The 15,371-nt window shown below is 53.7% G+C and overlaps 1 protein-coding gene across 4 annotated transcripts in view; it reads right to left on the bottom strand.

Moving 5' to 3' along the window:
• PGBD5 (piggyBac transposable element derived 5) overlaps nt 1–15,371 on the bottom strand; it is a 98,901-nt gene that overhangs the window by 26,230 nt on the left and 57,300 nt on the right. For all 4 annotated transcript variants that reach the window (XM_064594643.1, XM_045877851.3, XM_045877852.3 and 1 more), the window contains exons 2-3: nt 8,027–8,454; nt 1,912–2,046 (exon numbers count right to left, since the gene is read on the bottom strand). In XM_064594643.1, the coding sequence (XP_064450713.1) occupies nt 1,912–2,046; nt 8,027–8,454 (563 nt within the window). The remainder of the gene's footprint in view (nt 1–1,911; nt 2,047–8,026; nt 8,455–15,371) is intronic.

The following is a 15,371-nucleotide window of genomic DNA, read 5'->3' as shown; positions in this document are numbered from 1 at the left end:
TTGTGTCTACAACCCCACATGGCATTTGCAAAGAGGGGAACCACAGGACCTTGCAGCAGCAGGGACCTTGCTGGTTAGTGACCCCACCCCCTCCCTCTGTGGGGAGGATGCTCGGATCCAGAGCCATTCTGGAAACTGGCTGAGTTCATTCTGGAACCGGCAGGAGCCGGGACCCCTGCTGGCCCTCAGGACGAGGAGGGCAGAGGCAGCCCAGGATCATGGGACAGAAGCAGCAGGAAGTGCCGACTCTGCGCGGCCCAACACCAACCTCAGCGGGCACCCCAAGTGGGCACCGGGAAGGAGGACCACCCATCCTCCGGCGCTCCGACCGCACAGGCTGCTGGAAGACGCGGGGGATGGAGGCGAGCAAGCTCTTCCGGGGAAGGGGCTGCTCCACCCAGCTTTGCTCGCCCCACCTACCTGCCCAGGCTGCGGACTTTCAAAACTTATCAGACCAGGCTCAGGACGTGGAGAACCAACGACAGGGGAACTAAAGAGAAACGTGAAACCAAGGAGAACCGTGCCCAGGCTGCATGGTGGCTCCCTCCGTGCTCTGGCTCCTCACAGGCAAGGTGTCCTTCCCTGCTTGCTGCCCACCACAGGCCCCTCCCTCTGGACCAGGGAACAAAGAGAGGCACTGGGGACCGTTCTCGCTCTACCCATCATGGGACAGCCTGTGGCCGAAGGATAACCCCCTGTTGCCCCGGCCACAGTGCAGAGCCCGACTGCTGCTCACTTTTGGCTTGTAAGTGCAGCCCCTCACCAGGCAGCAAAGCCTCCTAGAATCACAGCGTTCTAGAAACAAAAGGAAACTTCAAGGTACCCGTCCAGCCTTTTTATAGATGGAGATTTTATAGAAGTTGGGCAGAGCCTGTCCCGGGGGGAGATCTGTGGCCTTGCCAGGTAGTGGGCATGATTCCTGGCCACTGAGTGCTCCCAGTAAGAAGGCAGTGGTGTAGACACACGCACGCAGAACCCACGCGGGAGCGTCTGTTCACACGCCACACGGGCAGATGTCCGAGGACCAGCCCCAGCCCAAGCTGAAGGTCCCCCAGGCCTGCAGGGAGAGAATGGGACGGTCCTTCTTAGCAGCCACGTTTGCCTGAAGCACGTGCACTTTCCTTACTGTGGTGAGGAGATACCCGACTGAGTCTTCCCACGACTCCTCCTCTGGCCCCGGGGGGAAGGGAGTGCAGAACCCTTGTGCCTCGGGTCGGGCCAGCAGCCGGGCAAGGGCAGTGAGGTGGGGTCGGCTGGGACTGCAGGGCTGGCAGGCCTGACAGATGGAAGAGGGTGTCCTAGGTGGCATGGCAGGAGAAAGCAGCCCGGGGCCAGGAGCTGTCACTTAGGTGCCACGTTCTGGCGTTGGCCAGCCCCCCGCTTCTCCTTTTGTGCATGCCGCACCCCGGCCGATCCCGGCAGCCGGACACCTGACACTTCCCCAACTCTGCTGAAAGCCACGTCCGTGTCTGCCTGGAGCGGAACAGAGCCTGTGCTCCTGGCGGAGGTTAATTTAACCAGGTGGCCCCTGAAGAAGGCTTCCTCAGGACGGGATGAGGGGACGGGGGTGGGAGGGGTCTTCTGGGACCACCACACAGCCTGTCCTCAGACAGATGGGAGTCCCCTCTTGTGACCGGCTCTTCCGGTGATGCTTCTGGCTGACGTGGTCAGGGCCTGAGCTTTGATCAGTGTTTACCATTGTTGTTGGACCACAAGGGCCGGACAGGACAGGAAGAACATGCGGGACAGTGTTGGCTGCCCCAGAGCCCCCGTGAGGAGCCCCAGCCCAGCCCCCGCCTCCGCGGCAGCTCCTGGGGAAGGCCCAGAGAAAGGGTGAGTGAGCGAGCTCAGCAGTTCCCAAATGAGCCGAGTCCCCTCGACTGGCCTCCCTGGGCCCGTCCCCGGGCTCACCTGGATAATGAAGCCAGTGGAGGAACACTGCCTGACCCAGAGGCTGAATTTCCGCTTTTTCCTCTTTCGGAGTTCCCGCTCCGTGCACGTGGCGATGAACACAGGGTCCTCGTCAATCAGGGGTTCGTGTAGCACCTGCCAGGAACGAAACAGCAGAGATGCTCACGGAAGGCAGCGTTAGCTCGGGGGGGGGGGGTGTCATCACATCTGCTCTCAAATCAAGTCCCTGCCTTTGACCAGCTGTGTGACCTAAGCCACTTTAACTCTCTGATCCTGAGTCTCCCCATCAGTAAAAGGGTAACATCTACAACAGTGTTTTGGGGAGGACAAAGCAAGAAACCATACGCATGGGCCCTGACATACAGCAGGTATTTAGTAAATGGAAATTTAAAAAGTAATTTTATTTTTATTTTACGTATTTATAAAACAATACATATTTAATGTATGTATATGTTTTAATGATTTATAATTATCTTATTATAATTACAATAATAATTATCATTACATTGCCCAAGATTCCCAGTGCAAACTCTCACTTGGTAGAGGGATCTCTAGGGGTCCTGACTCCTGGCGGGGCATGCCCACTTGTTTTCAGGAAAGCCCTTTCTTTTTTTTTTTTTTTAAATATTTTATTTATTTATTTATTTATTTATTTATTTATTAGAGAGCAAGCGAGAGAGAAACAGCATGAGAGGGAAGAGGGTCAGAGGGAGAAGGAGGCTCCCCACCGAGCCGGGAGCCCGATGCGGAACTCGATCCCAGGACTCTGGGATCATGACCTGAGCCGAAGGCAGTCGCTTAACCAACTGAGCCACTCAGGCGCCCAGGAAAGGCCTTTCTGACGGACAGCTGCAACTGCTAAAAAGTCCTTTCCCTCATGGATTCAAAATCTACCTACATTTAATCTGACTTCTGTCCCTGTAAGAAACAAAGAAAAACACACACTATTTCTTTAGGTATTCAAGACCGCTCTCACACTGGCCCACAACCTCCTTTTCCCCCCAAGGCTGAACAATGCCTCCTTAAAATCTGCCCTGAAATGAACCCAGTGCCTTGTGGCCTTGTCGCCATGACCCGGCCTCTGGCTTTCCTCCACACTGTCGTGTCCTTCCAGACACGGGATTCCCAAGGCAATTTTTAAACTTATTTCACCTATTTCAATTTCTTTATAACATGGTTGTAAGACGCTTCCAATGACAAGACTATAAAGTAAAAAGAAATGGCCTAACAAAACCAGGCTCTACAGCGTGGTCAAAGTTTTGCTTCTTCAAGCTTTTCTGGGGAGACTTTTGGGTAAATTTAGGAATCTGCTACACTTCTCCCCCTAGTCCTATTTCAAGCTTAATTATGAATTGGCATATGTGTCTGGATTTCATGGACATGAAGAATATGGGAAATGATAGGATTCCAAGAACCTAGAAGCAAACTATGGTAGAGTCTGGTTCACCGCCCTGTTGTAAATAAGAGTTTTATTGGGATCTGATATATTGTCAACGGCCGCTCCTGGACTACAACAGCAAATTGGACAAGATGCAGCAGAGACTATCTGGCCATCGACAGAAAAAGTGTTCCAACCCCTGCTCTCCACTAGGGCTTTTGGAACTTTAATGAACAAACCAGGCACCCGGGATGTCCCTGAAAAGCGAATTCTGAACTAGTCTGTTTGGGGCAGGGCCTGAGCTTCTGCATTTCCAACAAGCTCCCAGGTGATGTCAGAACACGCTCTGACAAGGGCAGACTGGAGGACAATACTTACCAACCTGTGATTTGGACACTATCCTCCCATCCTTCCATTAGTGCTCCCCTGAATTCCATTCAAAAAACAACAGACTCGCAGTGTTCAGTCTGGGTCCTGGACTGTTCTGTTGTTGGAAGCATGCGGATGTTAAGTCTGGCCTCCCCGTCTGACCACAGTGCCTTGCTGACTCCGTGGGCTCATAAAACATTCAAAGCCCCATCTGGAACCACTGTAGCAAAATGGACAAGTCCCGCACACTGTGGGGACATGGAGCTGGGGGGTGGGGATGGCAGAAAGAAGCCCTTTGGCTGCCTGCCTGTTCCCTGCTCAACTCCCCCAGCTCAGGAAACAGGTCCTACTCAGTCCCCTGTGAAGCCACACTACATAAAACTGCCCTCGAGGGCGCCTGGGTGGCTCAGTTGGTTAAGCGACTGCCTTCGGCTCAGGTCATGATCCCAGGATCCTGGGATCGAGTCCCGCATCGAGCTCCCGGCTCAACGGGGAGCCTCCTTCTCCCTTTGACCCTCTCCTCTCTCATGCTGTTTCTCTCTCGCTCGCTCTCCAATAAATAAATAAATAAAATCTTTAAAAAAAAAAAAAACTGCCCTCGCTCCCTCCCTCTTCTTCAGGAAGCCAACCTACCTCTAGTCCATGTGCATTTACACAGAATCAGCCGCACATTGATGTCTCATCACTGGCCTCACCAAAGCAAACTGCATGAAAGCTATACATGCCAGAAAACCACTTCCTTCTCCTCCAGGCTGCCGGCCGGCCCGCAGCTCTGTTACCCAGCTGTGTTTCCTGAGTCCCCTTCTCTATATGACAGCTCATTTTGGGGTGTGGAGTGGTTATGGTAGAGGAAAGACAAAGCACATCCATTTACCTACTTGCATAATCCCTTCCCGAAAATATTCTTCTAATGAATCTGTCCCCAGTTTTGAGGAAATGCGCGTGTGGACACACACACACCTGGCCATGTGGGTTACTGTTAGACTCTGAGAACCATCAGGTTTCTGAAGGCTCTGTGAAAGTTTTAAACTCATCCCAGAGGGTCACATTTGCTGGAGCAGAAAGGCTCCAGAGATGGCAGGGCAGAGGGGGTGTGTGGTTTGCGAGGCAAGTGGGCCGTGTGTTTTGAGGGTGGAGTGTGTGTGAAGGTGCAGGATGCAGAGCGATGCCTGGGAGCCTGGAGCCGATCCAGCCACACATGATGGAGAACCGTGCCAACGGCCCTCAGCAGGCAGAGTGAAGACCCTTCACAGGGGCCCTGAGGCTCCGGCGTGGCAGATGGCCACTCTCAACCGAACGCACTGTTCAATCCCCTTCTACCTGAATGAATGATCCAGAGTCTAAACAGAGGCTTTTCACAGAGAAGAAAAGGTGGAAAACCAGGAAACCTTTAGAATTTCCAGCTTCTCCCATCAAGGATCAGAACAGGAACCTTTTCTACGAGGCAGAAGCATCTTTGAGAAGAAAGTAAGTGTAGGAACCAAGCACAATGTGCCTGTTGCTGGGGGCCGAAAGAAAGCGCCCCCACTCCCGGGCAAGCTCACAGGAGGCTACGGTCCTGTTCCACACAGAAAGGCTGGTGCTTTGCGGTGCACACGGGGGTCAAGCTGCTTATCTGCAAAGGAAGGGGTACAAGGACTTATAGGAACCCCCGGCTAACAGGAAGGCCTAATCATGTTCAAAACCAATCATATACCGCAGTTCATGAGTGCATCTCCTTTGGGTGACCCTGCTCCTGCCTGCTGATCCAGGGCTGGCTCAGCAGGGCCCACAGTCAGGAGGGAAATGGAAGAAGAGGAGAATTCTGTGTGATTATCAGCCAACTGGAAAACTGGTCCAAGGGATCTTTTACTTTCCTGCTGCCTCATGTCCCTGTCTGTGGGGTGGTGTCCCGGGTATTCTGTTTGCCCCCAAGATGCACTTACCACCCTTCCCACCCCACTGTGGCCTGGACGTCAACCTCTTATAAACCACACCACCCAGGCCCCTGGCCCAGTGTTGGACTTGTTTGGCCAACTTGGAGGCAGGAGCAAGACATGGAAGAGGCCCCTGCCTGCCTGCACCGTCACCTCCGTGTTCCTACACACACCCCCTCTCTCCCCGGCCCACGGCTGACCTGGGTTTCCCACTGTCGCTACCAGCCCGGTCATGTCCCCCCAACCTGACCCCACGGCTGTCCATGGTCCCCGCATCCAATCCTCTTCAACTGCCCGTCTAGAACACAGGATTTGCTTCCTGCTGGGGTCCTGACCAACAGAGGGCACCAGATACAAAATGGTAGCAAAAAGAAAACATAACTTCACAAATACAAAGGTAAAAATAAAAATCAAATACAAAGTCTATAAAAAAAAAAAAGAAAAAAGTAAAGAGGAAAAAAAAACCCAACATGATGAGGGAGCCCTTCCCCAATCTGAGACTTATCTTAGGACCTTCCCTCAGCCTTGTCAACTGGATGCAAAAAGACGTGGGGGTAAGAATAAAGCGAGTGTGTCTCTAGGCTCTTGGTGGTCCTCACTGCGCATCTGAGCCATAAAAGGGAGGAGGGCAGAACTGCCCATGGGCACTGCAGTCCAGCCACTGCTGGCTTGGGAATGTGCTGGGCCCCTGTGGGGCACCCATGCCCAAGCTGGGAAGGGACGGGCTCACAAGCTCAGATTTTGCTAGCAGGCACTGCCTTGTGCCCACAGGCTACCCCAGGCTCCAGACACACACATGCATGGTGATCGCCCTAGGCATGGGTCTCAGGTATCTGACACCGCAGTTTCTGAAGGCAGGCAGCACGAGGCCAGCTCACCACACCACAGATAGGAGTATAGCCCTGGATAAGCCTGGCCTAGTCAAGGAGCTAGAAGATCCTCAGCAACCTCATCTTTACACTGTTAAGTATCAATCATCCAAGCAGCTGGTTGTTTGATTCTTAAGAGATACTCAGCCGGAGCGAGCCCACAGCCTCTTCCAGGAGCTGTTCAAAGGTTTGGCCCCGAGGATGGTCAGAATACTGTTCTTTTCCCCTTGCATCCAGCCAGCAGGCCTCTGATTTGGTTCATTTTCAACCAAGCAAATATTCAGTGAAACAAAAAAATAATGTGCCCGGCCCTGTATTTGGTCCTGCGGGGCCTGTGTAAGGCAGGGCTTGTGTCCCAAAAAGAGCCCACCTCCTGTTTGGAAGGTTAAGAGACACAACTGGGGACAAGGAAGAATGGGACTCAGCTGTCCTATAAATAGTGGGGGAATTCAGGAAAGCGGGACCAGCATGAGAATGCGGGCCTCGCACCGGGCCCTGGAGACTGGGTACACATCTGCTAAGGCAGAGAGAAGAGGGAAAAGCTTCCGCTAGTCAGAAAGAGCATCCACCTGCAAATCATAATGAGCCCAGCATATTCACAGAACAGCATGGGGGGGATGCTTCCAGAGATTGTTTAAAGGCTCCCACAGACCTGAAATAGGGCGGTATCTTCCCCCACAGAAACCCTGTGATTTTCAGCTGCACAGGGAAAAAGGCAAGACACAGAATCAGGGAAAGGGAGACCATCAAAAAGAATTTGAGGTTTATGAAGAAGGCCCTTAAAGGAAAAGCACAAGGAGAGTGGGTGGACCGATGGCTCTTTAAATGTACAAATAAAAATGATGTCGATTTTTGTTTCCACATTGAACGGGTCAAATGGAATTGGGCTCCAGTGGGCCAAAAACTTCGTAAAGTTTTGGTTAGAGGCATCCCAGGAATAAGCCACCTCCTCAGCTTGCTAGACCAGTAGAGAGCAGTTTTGAGGATGGTTCTGAACCTCGTATCTCCCTGCAGCCAAGGGTACTGGCCACCTGTCAACACCAGAAGGCAGGGGCTCAGGAGCTGAGAGCAAACAGAGCCTTCTAGAACCAGGGAGGGAAGCTGGGAAGGGGGCCATAACAGCTAGCTGTGGGGCTCTATCAAACCGTGGTCCAAAAGCCCCGCCTGTGCCACGTGGACCCCAGGACCTGAGTGACTGCCGGATACCTGAAGAGTGGTTGAGAGTCTGGCCTCCTTCCCTTGGCCACCTACAAGGCTTCAGCCCCTGTCACCACCAACAGGGGACTACATACTCAGAGAACACAGGAAAGTTACTATTAGAGGTTCTTCTTCATAGAAGAAAATTCACCTTAGCCTGAAAACCACATCATCTGGAAAGCCAGCGCCACTAAGGGGAGGGAGGATGCAGGCAAGGAGGAAGGAAACCGGGTCAGAGCAGAACCCCGCTTCCTGACTTCTCTGTGGCGGGGAGCTGTGAGTCTAGGGGGGCAGGAGAAGAGCAGAAGCACCCTCCAGGTGAGGGCTGCCATGGGGGTGGGGGGCCCAGGGGCAGGGGGCCCGGGGCACCCACACACGGGCCTCACCTGGGTTTGGGAAGGCCTGAAGGCAGAGTCAAAGCCGTTCTGCAGGGAGTCGAGGAAGGGCTGGACCTTGTAGAGGCCGTGCGTGGTCTGGCTGGAGCGGAAGGCCACCACGTGGAAGTACTTGAGGATCTTCTCGAAGCGGGCCTGGCTCATGACGAGGGCGAGGCTCCGGTTGCTGTAGAAGCCGCCGCTCCAGATGCTGAGGACCGACTCGCAGTGGGAGATGCTGGTGGAGATCATGTAGCCCAGGAACGCCTTCATCTCTGTCAGCGTCACCTCGGCCCAGGCGCCGTCGCTGCCGAAGCGCTCCTGGAACTTCTTGGCATACATGTTCGTCTGCACCACCATGTTCTTGAGCACGTTGTCCGGGACGAAGAGCTGGAAGAAGTCCATGGCGCTGGCGCCGGGGGGCATCTTTCGGGTTGGACCTGAAACAGATGGGGGGGGTTTGTGGCGGCAAGCAGCGCACACAGCCGGGGCAGTCACCGGGGGCTCCGCGGGGTGCACCTCCGCCTGCGAGCCGGGGTCCCGGGGTCCCCTCCCCCCGCACCGCACACCCTGCGCTCTCGCCCGGCCTGCACAGACACCGCTCCGCAGGGAAAGGGACACGAGAGGGGTGGAAAGGCACTGACGCAAAGACACACCGATCCAGCCCAGGAGCCTGGCCGTGGCTTTCAAGCTTAAACTTTCTTGTGAGGGAAGGTGACTTCTCTAAGGAGGCTTTCACGCCTCAGGGCCTGAAATGCCCACCCAGGTGAGGCTGCCATCTTTCTGTCCTGGAACTGGACACGTGGCAACTTGAAATTTATTGCTGAATCAATCTGAAGGGGCTCCTTTAGATAATTTCACCAATATAATAAAAACCTCACAATTCTTGACTAATGCAGGAACAGCCATTTGAAATACACACACACACACACACACACACATCCTTAAGAGATACGGCTTTCAATTCCATATAGTGACTTAAGCCAGGCTAACAGGATGGAGAGATTTGTAAGAGACAAGTTTTTGTTTTTTTTTTTAAATCTCTTTTACCTAATCTCTATGCCCAACCTGGGGCTCGAACTCATGACCCGAGACCCAGAGTCACATGCTCCACTGACTGAGCCAGCCAGATAACCCTCCAGGAGACAAACTGCAATTTCTAATAAAAGCTATGCGCGTTCTTCAGAACTTTAACCATCCCCCCGACCCAACCTTTCTCTACTACTGATTTAGACAGTCTCTGAAAAACATGTGTTTCACAGCAAAACAAGAGAATGACAAGGCAGTCCAGGTTTTAGATGGGACAGAGTCGGGAGCCGAAACCCTGAATTTACTCGTAGCTAACTGCACAGTCTTAGATAAATACTTCATCTGCCCCACATAGAAAATGGAACACCTGCTTTGCAAGGTTGTTGTGGCAACTTGGAAACCTTTACTGACACGTTAGCAACAGAAAACCTGTGACTTGGGCTGAGGGCTTTCGAATGCTCTAACTGCCCTCATTTTACAGAAGAAAAAACTGAGGTCCAGAGAGCCAAGTGGTCACCATATTCACGGTCACCAACCATTTTTTGGAAGGGCACTGCTCTTGGCCGAGAGCTGCCGTGACACTGAGGCCAGGATCTGGAGGGGCCCCGGGTAGCAAGAACAGCCTGCAGCCCCACACCCACTCTTAGTGGAAATCATTGTATTTCAGCGAAGACTTACTGCCTCCTATGGGTGAAGCCATAAATTATTCAAAGAGGAGGAAAACCAGCATTTTAATTGCTCCATCATGCTGAGTAAGCAGAATGAAATTTTCTTTTCCAAAAGTTATCTTTAGTAATTCTGCCCCCCAGGCTATTTCAAAATCAATTCTCACAGCAAACTCTGCCCTGGCCAACTGGTTCAGGAAGCAATTGGGAAGTAGCCGGCTCCCTCTTATCTGTTTAGTTTGGATTTACAAGCATCCTCCACAGCCCCCTTCAGCAGTTGTGATGCTTCATATTTGAGAAGTGTTGGCACAGGCCAGGCACTGGGAAGGAAGGAGGGAGAAGGAGGGGGGATGGAGAAAATGCCATTCAGGAGATTTAATCTGTATCACCAATTTTGTAATATGACCATTTAATAATACGGCCCTGGGGGTGCTGTGCACCCCCAGCCAAGATAAGCCTCTTTTACATTTGATTCATTTATAGGAGCTTTTCCAGATATTACCCCATGTGATCCTCACAACATCCACGTGAAGCATCATCCCCTTCTGCAGGTGAGGAACTAGAAGCTCAGAAGTATAGGGACACAGCCCCAGGTCACTCACATCTAAGCACCTTACAGTTAGGGTGACCTTTGTCCCACCTGGCCCAGAGCCAGTCCAAGAGCACCTGCTGCCTGTTGTAATTATTTAATAGTGTCCCTTCTGCTCTCACGAGTGGACAAGGAGGCATGTGGCTGTTCTCTGCACAGTGTATATGCACAACTTAAGCCAGGTGTGTGGTCTTCAAACCCCACCAGCTCCCTCCACCTCTGCCGTGCACACATTTCACAGTGGGTGATATAGGGTTACAATGCACAGCCAGCAGAAACTCTGAAGGGATAGGGAGGACCTACATTGTAAAAAATGCAAAGGCAGCATGGGACCAGGGGTGGGGATGGGGGGCAGGCTGGTAGGGAGGACCCGGAAGAGGAAGAGCAGGTGTATGTGCACTTGGTGTCTGGGCTGGGGGTACAGGGCTCTGCATGTTGATGGTGTCAATGATGCATTGCCAGGTCATAAACTCATATAATCGTCTCCCTCCTCTCCCCCTCTTCGCCTCCCCCACCCCACCATGTCACCCCTCAAGGCCCCATCACCATCTGGTTCCCTCAGCCTACAGGGGATCACCTGCCCCCTCAATCCCAGGATGTCACAGCAGGCCCACAGACCCGGGGTAGCGTTAAGAATGGTTCAGTAAGGGGCACCTGGGTGGCTCAGTCGGTTGAGCATCCGGCTCTTGGTTTCGGCTCGGGCCATGATCTCAGAGTGGTGGGATGGAGCCCTAAGTCGGGCTCTGTGCTCAGTGGAGAGTCTGCTTGCGATTCTCTCTCTCCCTCTGCCCTTCCTCCCCACCCCCCACTCTCGCTAAAATAAATAAATAAATCTTAAAAAAAAAAAAAGGAAGAATGGTTCACTAACGCTCAGATCCCCCAGAGATTCCTCCCACCACCCCAAGCTAGGAACCAACCCCTCTTTTCAGGAGCGACTACAAAAGCAGGTGTCCTGTGTAGAAAGGGGACTGTAACACAAGGGCAGTTGTCAGTGAACACCTGAGTGTCATACTGATCCTAGGGACAGAAAGGAGTAAGACCCGATATTTTCTCCCCGGGAGTCCTCGGTGTAGACAGGAGCAGGCAGCAGGCAGTGACCCAGGGATGCCAGGCGGGGGGGTGGGGGTTGGGGAGGGTGCCCACAAGAGGGACCTGAGTTCAGATTCTGGGGAGGTGGGGTCTGAGAGGCTCCCTGGAAGAGCCACACAGATGGCTGCGAAGCTGTCAGCCCCCCATGCAGTGGGGGCAGGGAGGCTACAGACTATCTCAGGCAGTGAGAACCTCTCCCGCAAAGGCCCCGTGACCAGAGCAAATGCCCCGCATTTAGTGGACTGTGCAAGGGAGCAGCCTGGCTGCAGACACGGAGGGGCTCAGGGCCAGGACCTCCCCCCAACCCCGCCATGGAGTGTGCAGGGCTGTGAGAGCCGCCGGTCATGCTCATGCTGTAGGAGGAACCGCTCACTGCTGCAAGCGCCATGTGGGGAGGGCCTGGACTGTTCCTGAAGCCAGTGAGCTCAGGCAGGGACCTAACTGAGGGGCGACCACAGCGCTCCCTCACCTCTGTAAGTGTGCTGGGCAGGGGAACAGACTACAGGTGAGCCGCGGTCCTACAGGTGACCCGAACCCTGGGGCCAGGGCCTCCACCAGCCAGCGACCCTCATCGATGTATCCTTTCCATTTGTACCAGGACAAGAACTAGGCTGGTATCTTAAACCACACGTGTCCACACTGCAACTCCAGATGCCTCATTGTCCTCTCCCTTTTTGCTCTTATGTACCAGCCTCCGCCAGGGACTTCAGCCAGAAACCTGAACCACTGTGGATCCCTCTCCTCGCCGCACCCCCACATCCGGCCCCTCAGCACGTCCTCCCACCTCCACCTCTACAGTGTGTCACCAACCACCCACTGTAGCGCTCTGGCCCAGGCAGCCGCCACCTCTGTCCTAGAAGACAAACACGGCCTCCCCCAAATGAGTCACAGCAACAAGAAAAATTTTTTTAAAGAATATAAACTAGATCACAACACTCCCCTGCTTAATTAAAACACTCCTGTGACTTCCCACTGCACTTAAAAAAGCAAACACACATTCCTTATCAAGGGCTCAGGGCCCTACATCCCAGGCCACTCTCCAAGGCCAGGCAAGCAGAAGGTGTGCAGCCAGAGCTGGGGGCAGGCCCGGGCCCTGGCAAGCCCCCTCCACCCCAGGGCCTGCATCCACGAAGACCCATCTGCGGGACGCAAGCCCTCCCGGGGCTCCGGCTTCCTCAAGTGATGAAGCCCACCCAACCACAGGCAGACACCCCTGCCGGTCCTGTCAATCTCCATCCCAAGTAGGCTTCCTTCCTCGCATTTATCATAGTCTAGGATTGTTTCACCAGGGACTTACATACTTGTTTGGGTCTGCCTCTGCTGTCCCACCCTCTGGCCCAGCTGAAGTGGGATGGCCAAGGTAGAGGCTGTCGTGCTGTCCCCAGCCCAGCTCACGGTATGTTGGACACACCCACTGACAAGGTGGATAGAGAGTGGGGGAGTGGGGAGGGCAGACGCCCCGGCCCATTCAGGAGGAAGGGCATCTTTGCTAAGCCCCATGGGAAGGATCTGGTTCCTGGTACAGCAGCCCATGTTAATGCCTGGTAAAAAGAACAGCTAGAAACATCTGTGTGGAAGAGGAAGCCGACAGCACCGGGGTGGGTGAGGCTGGAAGGAGTACAATACAGTGACGCAGGGCTCACCTCCGCCAGCTGGGCAGGAAGTCGGCACACCTGCCCACACCTCCCTGGGGACACACGTGAGGTCTAGGGAGCCAGGAAGGGGCAGCGTGCAAAGTCCTGGGAAGGGAGACCACCTGGGAATTGGGAACAGATGATCGGTGGGCAGGACGTGGGAGGGGGAGCATCACAGATGACTTCCGGTCCCCAGCTCAGGTGGGCTGGCTCTGGGTCTTGTTTTGTTCAATTTCCTGAACTAGGGGAAACCGCTTCAGAACTCCTTCTGGCCCTCCCTCTCTGTCTACAGCTGCTGGTTGTGTGACCTTGGGCAGGCCACACAACCTCTCTGCACCTTGGTTTGTTCACCCATCAAATGGGAGTATAAGAAGCACCTTGGAGTGAGTGAAAGCTGCAGGACCTCGAACACAGGCCACGGCCCATCCTGGCTGGTCCACCACAAGTCCCACTGGGTGTGAGGGTCCTGTGGGAGCGGCCCCCAACTGCCTTCCCTGTGCCCACTTCATGAGCACAGCCGCCTGGGGCCCTGATCCTCACCTTCACATGCTCTGGAAGAAAAGTGTGGCTTTCTAAAGTCCAACCTTCTAGAGACAAAAGCATTCACTTTGAGAGGAGAATGGCATTTTGCATAAACTGGCATTTGGGGCATCAATTGTCTGCAGTCTTGTGACACAGATAAGGATCGTTTAATATTCTGAATTAAGGGTTTAAAATAATGAAATAATTATCTCCAGACAAAATCAAGTGGATATAAAAATATAAAAGAACATCCCGCATTATCACAAAAATATTCCTCTCAGTTGAGATGTTAAAAAAAAAAATGAGACATTACATTCTATAAAAGGGTAACACAGAACATAGTCAAACCATTGTCCTCAGTGCCGGCCGCAGCTGGGCTTTATCTTCCGCTAAACGAATCCTCATTTCTCTCCATTTCTTTCCTTCCCCCCACCCCCTAATGGCTAACAGACGTGCAGGAGGAGCAGTCCGTCTGATGAACTGTGCAGAGAACTGGTTTCGGCTCCAGAATCCAGCCACACGGCCACTCCAGAACTCCAAGGCGTCTTTCCTCATTTAACCTCGTGGCCCACAGGTAAGGGACTAGTAACAAGTTCAATTCGCAGCCAGATCAAGGAAGTCTGCACACAGGGGTGGGTGGGAGCCTCAGGCATGGGTCCTGGCCATGCTCCTGACCTCCCCGGGCCTCTGCCCCTGATCTGTGTGGCCCGATGGGGTTACCCCCACCTGTCTCACTGGGCAGCGGTGAGCAGCGCCCAGCGCCCCGTCCTATTTCGGGCTGACCTGCAATGCTTACCAACCCACCAACGGAGGCTCAGATTACGGTCAGTCCTCTACATGGTGCCTTCCCATGGAGCCCACGTGAAGCTCCAAACCATTCTCCGGAGCCCTTAGGAAACACGCAGAAACTCGGCCAGAGAACCCCCCAGGGCAGCACCAGGTCTGTTCCTGCTTGCAGGGCCTCCCTGTCAGGAACACAGAAAAGTGCACTCCGCACGTGCACCTGCGTGGTCTTCCTCAAGCGAACATAGCACAGTGGCTGGCAAACAAACCGGCAATACAAAGAAACAATTCTGGAATCGGACCCCCGAGTTGATGCCGTTCACAGGAAACCCGGGCCCCAGAACAGGGCTATGCGGCTCTTCCAGAAGAGGGCTAGTTTGTTGGCTAATGCAGACATTAAATCTACAGCCTTGACTAGATGTCACGTGACAAAGAGCTGCTTTACAGAGAAGGGGTGACACGCACCTGAGCCTGACACGTGAAAACTTCCCAAGACAGCTCACCTTCAAAACCATTCGCCACACAGGGCACCTATCCACGTACAAGAAATAGTCTAACTTACACAAAACGTACAATTCCGTTCATGTACGAGAGCCAGCTCCAGTCCCTGCCACCTGCAGCTGACCGCTGTAAAGCGTCGGGGCGGGGGGGTGCTGTGCTGGGCAGAGGTAACCCTGACCAGCCCCACATGCAATGAGCTAACGGGGAGCAGCTGAAAAAGCAAGGGTCAGCTCTCGCCACCACACTCCTGGCCCCGAGGACCCTGCGGTGTCCTCTCCATGCAGAGCATGGTACTCTACGTTCCAGGCCAGGACTTTGTTGGTGAGCAGAGATCAGCTCACACGTGCTTGGACAGACAGAACAAGGGTCTTTTAGCCCTCCCACCACATCGCTTTCGATGCAAGTAGCAAGGTGACAACACAAGAAGGATTATTAGCAGAGTGCCTAGCACAGACGTGGCTACAAAGCAACAGCTCAGATGTCAAAGGAATGAATAAACACTGGCAGGTACAGAGCTTCATGGTGACTCGTACTCGCTTAGTGGC

Source organism: Mirounga angustirostris, unplaced genomic scaffold (assembly GCF_029215605.1).
Source record: "Mirounga angustirostris isolate CCGP_5_RB_7025 unplaced genomic scaffold, mMirAng1.0.hap1 SCAF_6, whole genome shotgun sequence".
NCBI lineage: Eukaryota > Metazoa > Chordata > Mammalia > Carnivora > Phocidae > Mirounga > Mirounga angustirostris.
The sequence above is the reverse complement of the archived record's forward strand: the minus strand, read 5'-3'. Positions and strand labels throughout refer to the sequence as shown.